Source organism: Falco peregrinus, chromosome Z (assembly GCF_023634155.1).
Source record: "Falco peregrinus isolate bFalPer1 chromosome Z, bFalPer1.pri, whole genome shotgun sequence".
NCBI lineage: Eukaryota > Metazoa > Chordata > Aves > Falconiformes > Falconidae > Falco > Falco peregrinus.
In genome coordinates this window covers 58,564,326-58,577,830 of record NC_073739.1, presented here as the reverse complement: position 1 = coordinate 58,577,830, position 13,505 = coordinate 58,564,326, and the positions used below count along the sequence as shown (strand labels likewise).

The following is a 13,505-nucleotide window of genomic DNA, read 5'->3' as shown; positions in this document are numbered from 1 at the left end:
AGGATGGAGATTATCCTTGGCTGTCATTTTGTTTGTAACATATTTTCAAAAACATTTTTTGTCCTTACAGCAGTGGCCAGCTTGAGTTTGAGCTGGGCTTTTGCCTTAGTAATTTTTTCCCTGTGTAACAATCTTAGAGTCTTCCAGAGTTGCCTGCCCCTTCTTCCGAAGGTGGTAAACTCTCCCTTTTTCCCCAAGTTCCAGCCAAGGCTCTCTGTTCAACCAGACTGGCTGTCTTCCCCACCAGCTTGTACACCAGCCCAGTGTGACTTTGACCAGGCAGAAGCTGGCCTATGAAGTGTCTGCTTGAACTACATGAGTGTTATTTCTGCTTCTCCTAGTTTATTTTTTTGCCTTCTCCTTTAAGCGTAAACTTCAGTTGCTAGTTTTGCCATGTTTCTCATGAATTGTGATAGATGTGGATTAGATCAAATGTTCTTGCCATCTGCAGCTGCTGTTTAGCCTATTTTGTGTGTCCTTCCACTCAACTGAAGATCACCATTCCTCAGTTAAGAGCACCAGTTGGAACAGAATTTGCTACCCTATGTCTACAGGCACTTAACCCAGATTGTATTCTTACTAGTGTCTAATATATTCCTAAAGCTTTTTAAGTTGCTCTCTTCTAAGGAAGAAAGTTGCTCTTTTTTTTTAAGCTCTTTCACAACTATATGTGTGCATACATAGATATGTACACAAATAGAACTATTTATCATGGAATTGGAGGTAGCTGTGATGGGAGAGTTTAGACTGATAGGTCAATTTCAAACTTTAGAATGAAAGCTTTTAGGCTGACATTCATTAGCAATGTGCCTTGTGCTTAATTCTTACACATTTTTAATTATCACTGTACATCAGTTCTTACACACTTAACCATTATCATTATGTATTCAAGGCAGTCAGTCTTATATCTGACTTATATGCTAAATTAGCTGTAAGCATGCAGTACTGCGCTAGCCTGGTATCTGTTCCTGATGGTCCTAGTTGCTAAGGTCAAGGTAACATGACTGAAAAGCTCTTCAGTAAGGGGTGGGGGGAGGTGGACAGGACAGGGACAGAACTGAAGTAAGCATCTCGTTCTGCCAACCACCCCACCCCCAACTTAGGATTTTTTATAGCCATCTTTTATAAAATAGAGGCTTCTGGCCCTGAACTACATGTGGTCTGATGCTGGGGAGGTGTTACTTTCCTAGGCTGCAGCAGGTGCCTTGTCCTGTTGCATGCTGATGTTGGTGGATAATGCAAATCTTTTGCTCCCAATGGATACCTGAGAAGCATCATATAAATTTTTTTGTAGGGGGCTCAGTTTTCCAGTTTGGTTCCCACCAAAGTGACAAAACATACGCTTCTATTTCAGTATCCCATATCCTGGGGTCATTAACGGATAGTTAGCTCTAAAGGCAAGTTGTTACAACTTCAGTGAAGTTTAGGATTCTTCAGGCTGGGCTCAGATAGGACAGGCTCACTAGTTACATCCTGATTTCTTGGGGTGCATATCTAAATCTGCTAATATTGCGTCACTAATCTATCAAGGTCTTACATAGGGTATCCACAGCCACTAGAAGATGACTTTAGGCAATGACTGTGTGCACATGCTCTTTTACAACTATTTCTGTCTTGCTCTGATTTCTTCTAGTGAGACAGTGCTGTTCCCATGTCTTTGACCAAGTCTAGCTGGTGTTTCAAGTGCACACTCATTATTCTCTAGATCTTGCTATTACAAGTCCTCTGTTTTTCAGTAAGCAGTTGGGAATAGCATGTATCAGAGGTGTGTTTATGTATAAAACAATACAGCATGACTTGATACTACGTAGTAATTCCACATTAACAGGGAAATAATTGGATAAAATATTAACAGATTGGGTACTCTAAGACTGTAGGATAATATTCCTCCCAGAAGAATCTGAACATTATTTTTATACAATCACTCCAGCATGTGAACCTCTCTGCCGAGGTGCAAAAAAAGACTGCCAGGTTTGCTCTTGAGAGCTGTAGGTTTCAAATTTTAAATGTGGTTTTAGTGCTAAAGTTACACATACAACATATGCTTGTTCCAGACCTAAAAAGGTGATTCTCTGAGAGAGCTTCTTTGCAATTGATTAAACTAAGCTAGTTTTAAAGTTTGCATAGCATACTAACAAGCTAATATTAAATTCCACTTAAATGCTTCTGCTTTCATGGGTGCAGTAGGCATCTATTTTAGCTAGGTTTTGGAAAAGGAAGCTTATTATTTAAAAGACAAAGCAGTGCTGAAAGGCATTTTGAAAAGCAAATATCCTAACTCAAGGCCTGAGGTGAAATATTTGTGTAGTACCAAAGATTATAAAATATCTAATAGGCTTTTCTTGATAAGATTTTTCTACATGTGTAAATGTAGCATTATGAGAGAGTTTTCTTTTTAGTGTAGTAATGAGCAAACTAATTGTCAGATGTTTTGCTACCTAAAAAGGTCATCACTGTTTCAGTAAGCATAAAGCTGTCTTGCTTACTTGCTTGTTTGCAGTATTTTCCCATAGCCTGTAAAAGAAACAAACACCACCACAGCCAGCTGATGTAACTAAAAAGTAGGTTCTTCTTGTTTAAGAGTAACAGCAAGGGAAGGCAGTGCTTCCTAATCCAATGTTTCTATCATGTTTTGCCTGGGAATGGAACTCATGAAAAACAAACCAAAATTTTGTCTTGTCTTGTGAATTTTGGCAGATCCTAATTACCCAGGTTTGTGGATCTACTTGGGTTTTGTGGGGTGGGTGGGAAGTATTACAAATAAAGTGAATTAGAACTTGCAACATCTCTTTGGTTGTCATACATTTCTATTAACATGTATTATAGAGAAAGTGTTATATTTAATTGTTCAAGTTGCTTCACCATGAGAGTTAGATCTAGATTAGCTAATGGTATCCAAAAAAACACTTGCAAAATTAATGAGACTAGTAACTTTAATGTTTATACTTTTAAAGCCAAGAGTCTTAAAAAGTAGAGATAAAAGGATCTTGATGGACTTCTATAATTTTATAATTATACTGGGTGGGGGCTGCTGGGAGGCCTCTGTGAGGAGAGGCCAGATTGCCCTGCACTGGACATGGTTTCAGCTGGCTTCAGCAGACCTGCAACAGGACACAAGGGCACAGCTGAGCCCCTCAGCCACCATGACGGCATCTTGAGGTAAACATAGTTAAAGGGTAAAAATGCTGCTCAGCAGTGTGTGGGAAAGAGAGAAGTGACAAAAAATTTGAGAAACAGCCCTGCAAGTGCTGAAGTGAGAGCAGGAGGAGCAGGGAGAAGGTGCTTCATGTGTGGAGCAGAGATCCTGTGCAGCCTGTGGAGGAGAGTGCTGCACAGCAGACATTTTTCTGCAGCCTGTGGAGGTGGACCACACCAGACCAGATGTCCACCCTGCAGACTGTGGAGGACTCTACCATAGCAGCTGGATATGTCCTGAATGAGGCTGCAGCCTGTGGAGATACACACTGGAGCAGGTTTACCCTGAAGGATGCTGCAGTCCATGGAGAAGATCCATGCTGGAGAAGTGGAAGCATCTAAGGAAGGAGCAGAGGAGTCTGCGTTACAAACTAAGTGCAGCCCTCATTCCCTATCCATCTATGCCTGTGTTTTTAGTTTTGTCTGTGTTTCTCACCATCCAACTCTAACTGGCAATGAATTAAATTAATTTTCAGCAAGTCAAGTCTGTTTTGCCCATGATGGCAGTAGGTAAGTGATCTCCCTGTCTATCTGGACCCATGAATTTTTCATCTTTTCTCCCCTTGTACAGCTGAGGAGGGAGATTGACTGAATGGGGAGTCTGGCAGCCAGTCAGGGTTAAGCTACCACATTCATCTAGAGAGTCATTATAGACATAGCTTGTGATTAATGTATGTGTTTGAAAGGGTAGGAAGGGACAAGGATTCTCTCAAAAGTTGAGGGAACAGAATGCTGCATGTACTCAAACTCTGGGAAGGGAAGAAATCTCTAACGGAAAATATAGTGATGATGCCCATTCAGAGTAAATAATGTCATGGAAGAGTACAAGGAGGAACAGACTATTTGGAGTGCCAGTGTTCAGGCAGTATTCTAAAAAATGACCAGTGACTCCAGAAAGAAATACACTAACCTGACTAAATACTTCTCTGTAGTATTCAATAGGGCACAGAAGACATGTTTTTAGACCTATTGTATGTGATTAAATTTTTAGCCAAATGTAGTAGTCATTGGTAAAACACACATGCGTTGATTCAGCTGATTGAGGAGTTTTCCTTTGATTTTAAGTACTATTCACAGGAATACAACTTTACAATAATCTGTGGTACTTTATTTTACTATCTGTTCCATTCAATGTTTTTTCTTACATTAGCATGTTTTCAGCTATTTTGAATTTTGTAGGGAGGGGACATAACTTCTCTGCAGTTTGGATCTGTTGTGGATTAAATGCTTCAGAAAAATTATTTTAAGATGTGCACTTTTTGAAACTTGGCTGAGGTTTTTCACTTGCTTTTTTCCTAGCTGAAAAATCACAGCCTTTGCCAATTCCAAGCTGGTTTTACATGGGAGATGAAATGAAGTAATTGTCTGTACTTTGAAAATTAATTCCTTCAACTGTACAGCACAAATCTTAAGTAAACTTTGGGGGGTTCTTAGCACCTCAACGTAAGTACATATAGAAAAATGTCATATAACTTTCCCTTCCTGTCGTCAGGGAGGTTCTTTATTTGCTCCCACAGTCAAAATGCACACTGTTAATGTCACTTCTCAATAAATGTAATGTTTTTCTTAGCTTACTGAAAATGAAGAGGGTTTTTTAATTTTATTTTGTTTTTACCTGTTAACGTTACATTCTTTTCACTGGCTTCCCCTTTTTCTGTTGCATCAGGTAAGCTACTTTTTAAGGTCCTTAGTATTGTATTTCTGTAGCACATAATGTAAGATATTACACCTTCTGTTTAATATGTGATGGTGGTTTTGTCCATTACTTTCTAAAATAGGAAATACACATCTCTCCCTTTTTCCAGTTGGCTGCTTCCTGTTTTGAGGCGGTTTGCTTGCTTGTGTGTGAACACAGTCCTCTCTTGAACTTCTGTTTGTTTTAAAAGTAATACGATGTTATAGATGCAATTTAGCATATTCTGAGGATAGTTTGTGCACCTCTATCCTTTTTTGTCCTGTACATATTGTCCTGGAACGATCTTCTGGATTTCCTGCTGGGAACTGGAGAGGATAGAGGGATTTTTTGGGCATTTGCATGAATACATCCAGGTCCAGAACCTGTTGAATGACCTATGAGAACATACAGGCAGATCTGTAGATTTTGTTATGTGGTAACTGCTTGGAACATTTTCGTTGTGGAGGGAAGAGGTAGTTTGTTCAGGTGCTGTGTAACTGGAGAATTTCAGGAAGTTGCAGAGTGGTGCAGAATGGACATTTTTTCCTGAATTCCATGGGGATGGTGGAAACACTAATCCACAAACCAGTGGATAAATTGTACCTTGTGTTGTAGGAAAGTGAAACTATTCATGTGCGAAAAGATACTGTATTCAACTCTGAGCTGGCAAACATTGGTTACGGTAGCCTGGCTTGTCTGTTGTTTTCCAGGATAAAACTTTTCGTGTCCACTTTTGTAAGAGGTTGCAATTGGTGGAGACTGCTGCCTTTAAAATATTTTTCAAGCATGTGAATGTGAAGACTCTTGCAGATAAACATCAGACTTGCAAAGTGGTATTCTGGTACTGTCCCATCAGATGAAGCAAAGGGCAGAATGCAGCAACTTGTATTCTGAGTGGAAAAGTGATTTTGGTGGCTTGTCTTTACACACATCCTAATTGAGGGGGAAAAAAAAAGGAAAATCTGTAACAATGGGTTAGAGCATTTACATCAGTGGAATATATACAAAACACTTGCATTTATGTAGGAAAAATAGTCTTATATTAAGTCAGTTTTGTTTATATAGGGCATTTTTTTTAAAAGCTGAGAATTACTTTTTTTATAGCTTTAGATATTCTGATCTAAGGCATGTAAGTTTAGACCATTTTCTAAGAAAAAACTTTCAGTTTGATTATAAAAAATTAATTTTCTCAGTTTTCAGTTAAGTGCCTTTTGACTGACACCATCATCAAGCCTACCTAGAGAAGAGAATGAGAAGTTCTGTAAACTTTTGAGCTGCAGTAAGAGGAAGAAATGTCAGGTTTCATGTTTTAACTTAAAGCTATTACTAAAGTCTTCACTAATGACTGAAAGCTAACTAATCATCAGAGGAATTCAGATCATTCAAGCTTTTTCTCTTAAAAGAATTTACCTAATTAAGTAAACCAAAATGCATCACTTCACAAAAAGCCTTTTCCAAAGCAATGATTACTCACAATTTTGCAATAGTTTTATTAGAGGGAATAAACCAGGTAGTACTTAATTATTTGCCTTCATTGTAAAATTACTTTTATGATCTAATTGTTACAAGATTTTATGGCAGAAAAGTAAATGTAGTGCTCTAGCAGGATGAATGAGAATTAGCATTAGAGGTTTACTGGAATCTGGCTTAAATACAGCTGGAATTTAGAAATTCAGGGATTATTTTCGGTAGCTGAACAGGTTTTCACATTTAGCCATAGGCAAAATCATTGTGCAGCTACACTAAATTTTTCTTAATCTTCTGTGAAAAAATACTTACTGGTATCACAAAAGTAACATAAAACTGCTATGTCGAAGCTTCATGAATAAATAGCTTTATACTGCTGGATTAGTTAAAGTTCAATGTTTGTCTTCACTCAGTTAATATGTTACTACCATGTATTTGTAAAGAGCAGTTACCTTCGTAGCAGTATATGGTATTGTTCAGTTAATAACTGAGAACTGTGGAGCTAGGCTAGCTAACAGCCTCTGTCACGTTTATGCTAGTGACATTCGTGTCTGAGGACTGAAGGATGGTAGTTCTCATTTTCTGTAGGCCTCTGTCATTGGTCTTGTGTCCTAGTGCCGCCCTTGATATTTTCTTAATATGAAAACCTTTGAAACTTTAAAATAAATTCACTGTAGATAACTTTTAGCTCTGCAGTGGGAATAGCAGCACAAGGACACTTCTGAGAGTTGTGATGTGCAAACTTGAGCTGGATCTACCATGAACTGCTCTGGTTTGCTTCTGTAGGGAAAAGGAGGAACAGTATAAGAGTAGTGAGAAAGCAAGCAAAAGTTTCTTTGTTCAGGTATTTATTTTTCCACATGGGGTACTCTCAAAGGTTATGAAGTATATAAAAACACACTTCTCTGTCTGATTTGACTTAAGCACTTGAACCAGTATTTTTCAAGCAGATGCTGTTCTGAAGCTTGTTCTGTGAGTACCTTGGTCTTGTGAGCTGTATAGCAGGAAGGACTTTGTGGCAGTAGTCAGCTATGACTCATGAGACCAGAGCTGCCTATGGACTTCCTCAGTAACTGTAGCCAAGTAAATGTTTCTTCATGTAAACTGTTCTTGCTTGTTTAGAATTTAAGAGGTAGTATCAATTGGTTTTGTACAGAAAGATCGGGGACACTTGAATACTGGCAATTGCCTTTATTTCTCTGCAGCTGCTTCCCTCAGAAGAAAGCTTAGGAGGCATGCAGAAAGGGTGTTCAGAGATGCTGGAGGCCTATTTCTTGCAGAGTATTCTTGCATGGAATTATGACTTGGCTGTTCGGGATATTTTTTGGTTTTTTAATTTTGGCTCTAGAAGGAGGCCTTGATACACACACAGACTGCCTCTGCCACAGACTGTTAAAGTCTGCCCAGCTCAGCTTTTAAAATGCTATAAAGGTTTTCTTGTGCTCCTACTTGGTATTGTGTCAGCCTGGGTTTTGTTCCCCAGTGCCCTCTGAATTCATGTGTGTGCTGCTTGAGGCTGCTGTGGGGTGGGGGTGTTTGGAAAAAGCAGCTGAAGTTCCCCAATTTCAGGTCCTGAGAGTAGATGGTGAACTGCTACTTGATTCCTGCTTCTCTGCATGACTAAAACATTCCTCTTTATTGCCTTATCTTCCTTGAGAAAGGGCAGTAGGACATATCCTGGCTTCAGCACAGGTCTATCTATAGCTTGTTACAGGCAAAAATCGCTATTCACCCTCCAGTGTCTTGTCAGGCAGTTGACTAAGAACTGTACTGTTTTATAATCGCTTCTAAGCATAAGGAGGAAAGTCAACACTAGACTAGAAACAGGGAACCTAAGCAAAACAGGAGATATCAATGGAATGTGTAGGGATCAACAGGAAGAAAGTGAAGAGAAAGGGAAAAACTTCCAGCAAGTGTAAGTAGTCTGAAGAGGATGTTGGAAGAGTAAAGGACCCCCCTGAGAAGTGGTGAATGATGCTTTGTGGACTCTTAGATGCAGCTACAGAAAAGGGTAAAAGCATTTATACCAAGGGAGAAATCAAGGAAGTTTGTTCACAGCTCAGTAGGGAGGAAAATGTAACGATACCAAAAAGTTACATACTTCAGTCTACCAAGCTATCAATGAAGATGAAATGTGAAGTCATTCCTGGTTGAGAAGAGGGTTATTCAACAGTAACTTGACTTATTCTGTGTTAAGGAAAGAACAGGTCACATGTGATTCAGGAGTGTTATTTGCTCTTGGTAGAATGTGTATTAGGGAACTTGGCTTTCATTTTCAGTTAATTCAGCATTCTTGTTGTTAGCCCAGTCTGGGTTATTCACCTAGTGTGGAAGAGCCAATCCACACACAGTCAAGGTACTTATTTATTGCATGTCTGTGCAGACCTGGGTGCTAGGTAGTAAATCCACAAAGCTAGCACACCTCTTAACACATAGTAAAGCATTTTATACACTTTGAACAAATGTTTATAATTAGGTTTAGTTATTTTTTAATAACTAATTCTTATTGGTTCTTGCAAGCCTCGTCTCCATTTAAAGGTACAGTATTTTTTCTTTTTATCATGCATATTCTGTGGGGAGTAGGCTTTTTTAGCATAATAAAACATCCACTCCCAAGCAAATTATGATAGTTCACATGGTTCAAGTAATTTTCTGTTTGGTCTTGTTAACCGTTCGGTTATCCTTTAGCTTACATCAAGCTAAGTAGTAACAAGGTATTTATGGTGTCTGTTCCTTCTCCCAAGGCCATGCCTGGTTAACTGTTTGCAAGGATCAATATCCTCTGTTTTTCAAATTTTCTTTTTCATCATAGAAATTTACATATTTCCTTTTAATTTTTTAAATAAATAATTATTGTATTATTATGGTGTGACCTGTCTTAAAAAAAAAAAGGGAAAAGGGGGAGAAAAATGGGTCTGATTTCAGTTGCCAAAAAATATGGAAAATGGGCAGTTAAGTACTGTAAGATGGTAAATAGGTAACATGTCTGTTAAAAAATATGCACTAACAAGGAACTTAGTCAGGTGACACAAGATTTGTTCATCTTCAAGCAGCTTGTCTAACTGGACCACCTGATCAGCTGGCTTCTTTGTAACATGGAACTACACAATGAGCTAAGTAAAACCCTAGGCCTGTTTTTTATACGGCCTAGTTTCTTTAACTACAGGTAATGCAGAAGTGTATGCAGTGAATGACCCAGAAAAGTGTTTAAAGGTTTTAGCTAGACCTCAAGGAAAACATTTCCCTTCCCTGTCTTAGCAGCAAGGCGTAGATTTCTAAACATTAAAACTTGCTGTGCAAAGAAAAGGAATACATAAACCTGCCTTTGAAAAGGGCAGAGAGGTGATGGTCTTAAATCACATTAGAAGATTTTTAATCTTCTTAGTTAAAGATGCAGGGGTGAAAAACAAGCATGGATGCTTGTGCACTGGAATAAGTTGTGTATGGAAACAGCACTACTGCAGGTGTTTAAGATTGGTTTTAACAAGTCTTTCTAGCTGCATAGCATGTAACTGCTTTCAACTCGTCCTAAAGGGCTTCAGAGGGAGGGGGGGGATTGAGATGAGAAATGCTATCATGTTAGGAAAAGCTTTGATAGCTGTTGCACACCTGCCTTTTGGGTTGTTTTTGGAGAGAATCTTCCATTGTCATAGATGCATGTCCCCCACCATGTGGCTAAAGGAAGGCCTGGCAGGTGAGTGGCTGGGAACAGGCATATAAGCTGTTCTAGATACTACTAGAACAGATAAACTACCCTAGAACAGACAAATGTCTTTCTCATAGTAATAATAATGTAGCAAATGCAGTTTGAAGAAGAGGGGCCTGGACTAGAAGACCTGATCTCCTGTACTGGCTTTACATGACAAGGTTTTGGTAGCAGGGGGGATACAGAGGTGGCTTGTGTGAAAAGATGCTACAAGCTGCCCCTGTATTTGACAGTGCTAGTTCTGTCTGGACCCACTGGTGGCCAAAGCTGAGCTAATCAGTGATGATGGTAGCACCTCTGTGATAACATACTGAAGAAAGAGTAAAAACTGCTGTGCAACAGCAGCTGGGAGAGAAGAGTGAGAATATGTGAGAACAACAATGCTGCAGACACCAAAGTCAGTGAAGAAGGAGGGGGAGGAGGGGCTCCAGGTGTTGGAGCGGAGATTCCCCTGCAGCTCATGCTGAAGACCATGGTGAAACAGATTCCCCCTTGGAGACCCACAGTGAAGGAGATAGCGCCCTGGAGATGTGGAGGGCCCCATGCCAGAGAAGGTGGATCTGCCCGAAGGAGGCTGTGAGCCTGTGGGAAGCCCTTGCTGGAGCAGGCTCCTGGATTGACCTATGGACTGATGGAGAGAGGAATGCAGGTTTGCTGGCATGATCTGTGACCCTGCAGAGGACTCATGCTGGAGCAGTTCATGAAGAACTGCAACCTGTGGGAAGGACCCATGTTGGAAGAGTTCATGGGGGGTCTGTCTCCTTTAAGAGGGACCTGACGCTGGAGCAGGGGATGAATGTGAGGCAGAAGGAGTGGCAGAAGAAACGCAGGGCGAACTGACCACAACCCCCCTTCCCTGCCCCTTGCACTGCTCAGGAGGAGGATGTAGAGAGAATAGAGGGTGAAGCTGAGCCTGGGGAGAAAGGGGTGGGTGGGAGGTGCCTTTAGTTTTGTTTTTATTTCTCATCATCTTACTCTGACCTAGACTGGCAGTAAAGTAAATTAATTTCCCCAAGATGAGCCTGTTTTACCTGTGATGGTAATTGGTGAATGCTATCTCCCAGTCCTCATCTTGACCCATGAGCTTTTTGTTAAATTTTCTCTCCCCTGTCCAGCTGAGAAGGGAAGTGAGAGCAAATTTGGTGGGCACCTAGCATCAAACCAGGGTCAAGTCACCACATGTCCCTTCTTCCATACCTCTGCTCTGTAGTTCAGTGAAGACAAAGTAGTGCATAGAACCACTTCTGAGAGTTGTTTGAATTTAAGTTGAGATGGTCAGGTACTAAGTTATTAGTAGCTGCAGTTGTTTGACTCAGTTTTGTCTGTTGGGGTTTTTTTTCTATGGGAGATTTAAATTTCTTTAAATTGAACTTAGGTCTAGATGCTTGACCGAATATGTGAAGCTTTTAAAAAAAGGTGAATATTCATGTACTTTGTTAAATTTCCTTGCTCATTTTTTATTGGGTAGTTTGACTTCCGTTGTGCTTTTCTTCTTCCTTAGTATATTTAAACAAGAAAGAGTGTGTTATGTGTAAGTAACTTCAGATTTCTAGATGCTTTGAAAATAATTTTCACTGACACTGGACCATTGTGCCTGTCAAAATGAGACTTATTTTCAGGTTTTCTTTTGTGAAGTGTTTTATAAGTGATACATGGTGCTTTAGTTGTCTGCAAGATGAGTGTATTCAGAGTGGTTCTTGCATTGTGAAGGATAATACTGACATGTGTAGACTTATCTATAACATCTGGAATCAATATTTGAGGTCCTTCAGATCATGTAATTTGCCTTAACCTTAGAGCCTGTTGGCTTCCTATGGTTATTTGTGTATATAATTTTTCTTCATATTAAAATTGGAAAAGGTATTCAGGTATATCTGTGTTATGTTTAAGAATGTTTTTGAAGGGTTTGGTGCAGGGTGGGTGGGAGTGCTGGAATTTTGCTCCTAATTTCTGGCAATTCTGCCTTATGTAGGGAAAACACTTGAGGCAGTGGGTACCACAGCTTCCTTTAGTCCCTACTTTTCCTTGTCATTTTGCTGTAGTCTGCGTGTATGGTTCTGTCCTGATGCTTTTTGCTACAATGTATGTATTTCTTCCTCGTAAAATCAATATTGATAGCAGTAACTTTTTTTCCTGCTGTGAAATAAAAAAAAAAAAAAACCAAAAAACCAAAAAAACATAGGTGTATTTTCCTGGCTGTGTCTCATAGTTACATTGCTAAAGGATTGGTTTCAAAATATGAAGTTTTGGTCAGTGTTGTGTGGAACATTTTTGTGACAATTTTATTTAATAATATGTTAAACAGGTATTTCTATTTCAGAAGACAGGCATTTTTCATAAGAGTGTATGTTCATTATTTGAGACAGCCACATAAACCAGCAGTTAGACCAGGGGTCCTCAAACTGTTTAACCAGGGGGCCGGCGCACGGATGCAGTGGCAGGCAGCCATCTGCGGCTGCTTGGTTTCCCCCCCAACCCCCGGCGGGGGGGGGGGGGGGGGGGGGGGAGGGTCTGTAAATACCGGGGGCCGGATTGAGGACCCTGGGGGGCCGTATCTGGCCCATGGGCTGTAGTTTGAGGACCCCTCATTTAGAATCTAGGATGAATTCAAGGCAATATAGACCAGATTATCTAATTGCAGTGTTTTAGATTGTTAGAATGTTCTGTGAGGTGTTGCTGATTATGTTGCTAATTTTAGCTACTCTTACACTCTTTTCTGTCACAGCCCCATGACTTTGACGAATGCAGATTTGATATTAGTGTAAACGATAGTGTTTGGTACCTCCGAGCTCAGGACCCAGACCACAGACAACAGTGGATAGATGCAATAGAACAACACAAGGTATGTTTTGTTTTATTCTGATATTCTTTCTCACTCCCTCATTAGATCTGGTGGTGCTTGCTGAGAGTTGTAAGCTTCCCTGTACAGTCATTAAAATATTCCAGGTATTTATGGCAGGTAGAAGCTGCAAGATTGAAGCTGTATGTTAAATGTTTTAAAGAAGTTGATTTGCTTGTTCTTCATAGATGAGAGTTTAGAGAACTGGGAGCTAACATCTGAGAACCTTTCTGAAGCTCCCAAGCTTGAGAAAGGAAAAGCTTGCGTTATGTTTGAGTGACTTCTTAGGTTTTTTCCATCTTCCCTCATTATTGAGTTGTTTCTTATCTTTCCTAGGTGTTAAATTTGTTAGTCTTAGAGTCAGTTCTCCTAGGTTATCATTCTGGTTTTAGGCTTCTCTTTTCATCATTTAGCTGCTTTTACAGTATCTAATTACTGGCTTTTGTCTCCTTGTCTTTTAAGGCCCTACTCTTCATCAGCATTTTGTTTGTTTTGCTGATCTATTCCTTATGTCTTGCAATGAACTCAGTTATTTTCATTTCACCTAAAGGGCTCTAAGGTCAGATATTTTTAAAAGTATGTAGTGCACAAAATACCCACTATGTTTTCAGATACAAGATAGA

General features: G+C 39.8%; 1 protein-coding gene across 2 annotated transcripts in view; it reads left to right on the top strand.

The window, feature by feature from the left end:
* The window catches only part of CERT1 (ceramide transporter 1), an 81,032-nt gene that overhangs the window by 11,275 nt on the left and 56,252 nt on the right, over window positions 1-13,505 (top strand). For both annotated transcript variants that reach the window (XM_055790599.1, XM_055790598.1), the window contains exon 3: window positions 12,769-12,885. In XM_055790599.1, the coding sequence (XP_055646574.1) occupies window positions 12,769-12,885 (117 nt within the window). The remainder of the gene's footprint in view (window positions 1-12,768; window positions 12,886-13,505) is intronic.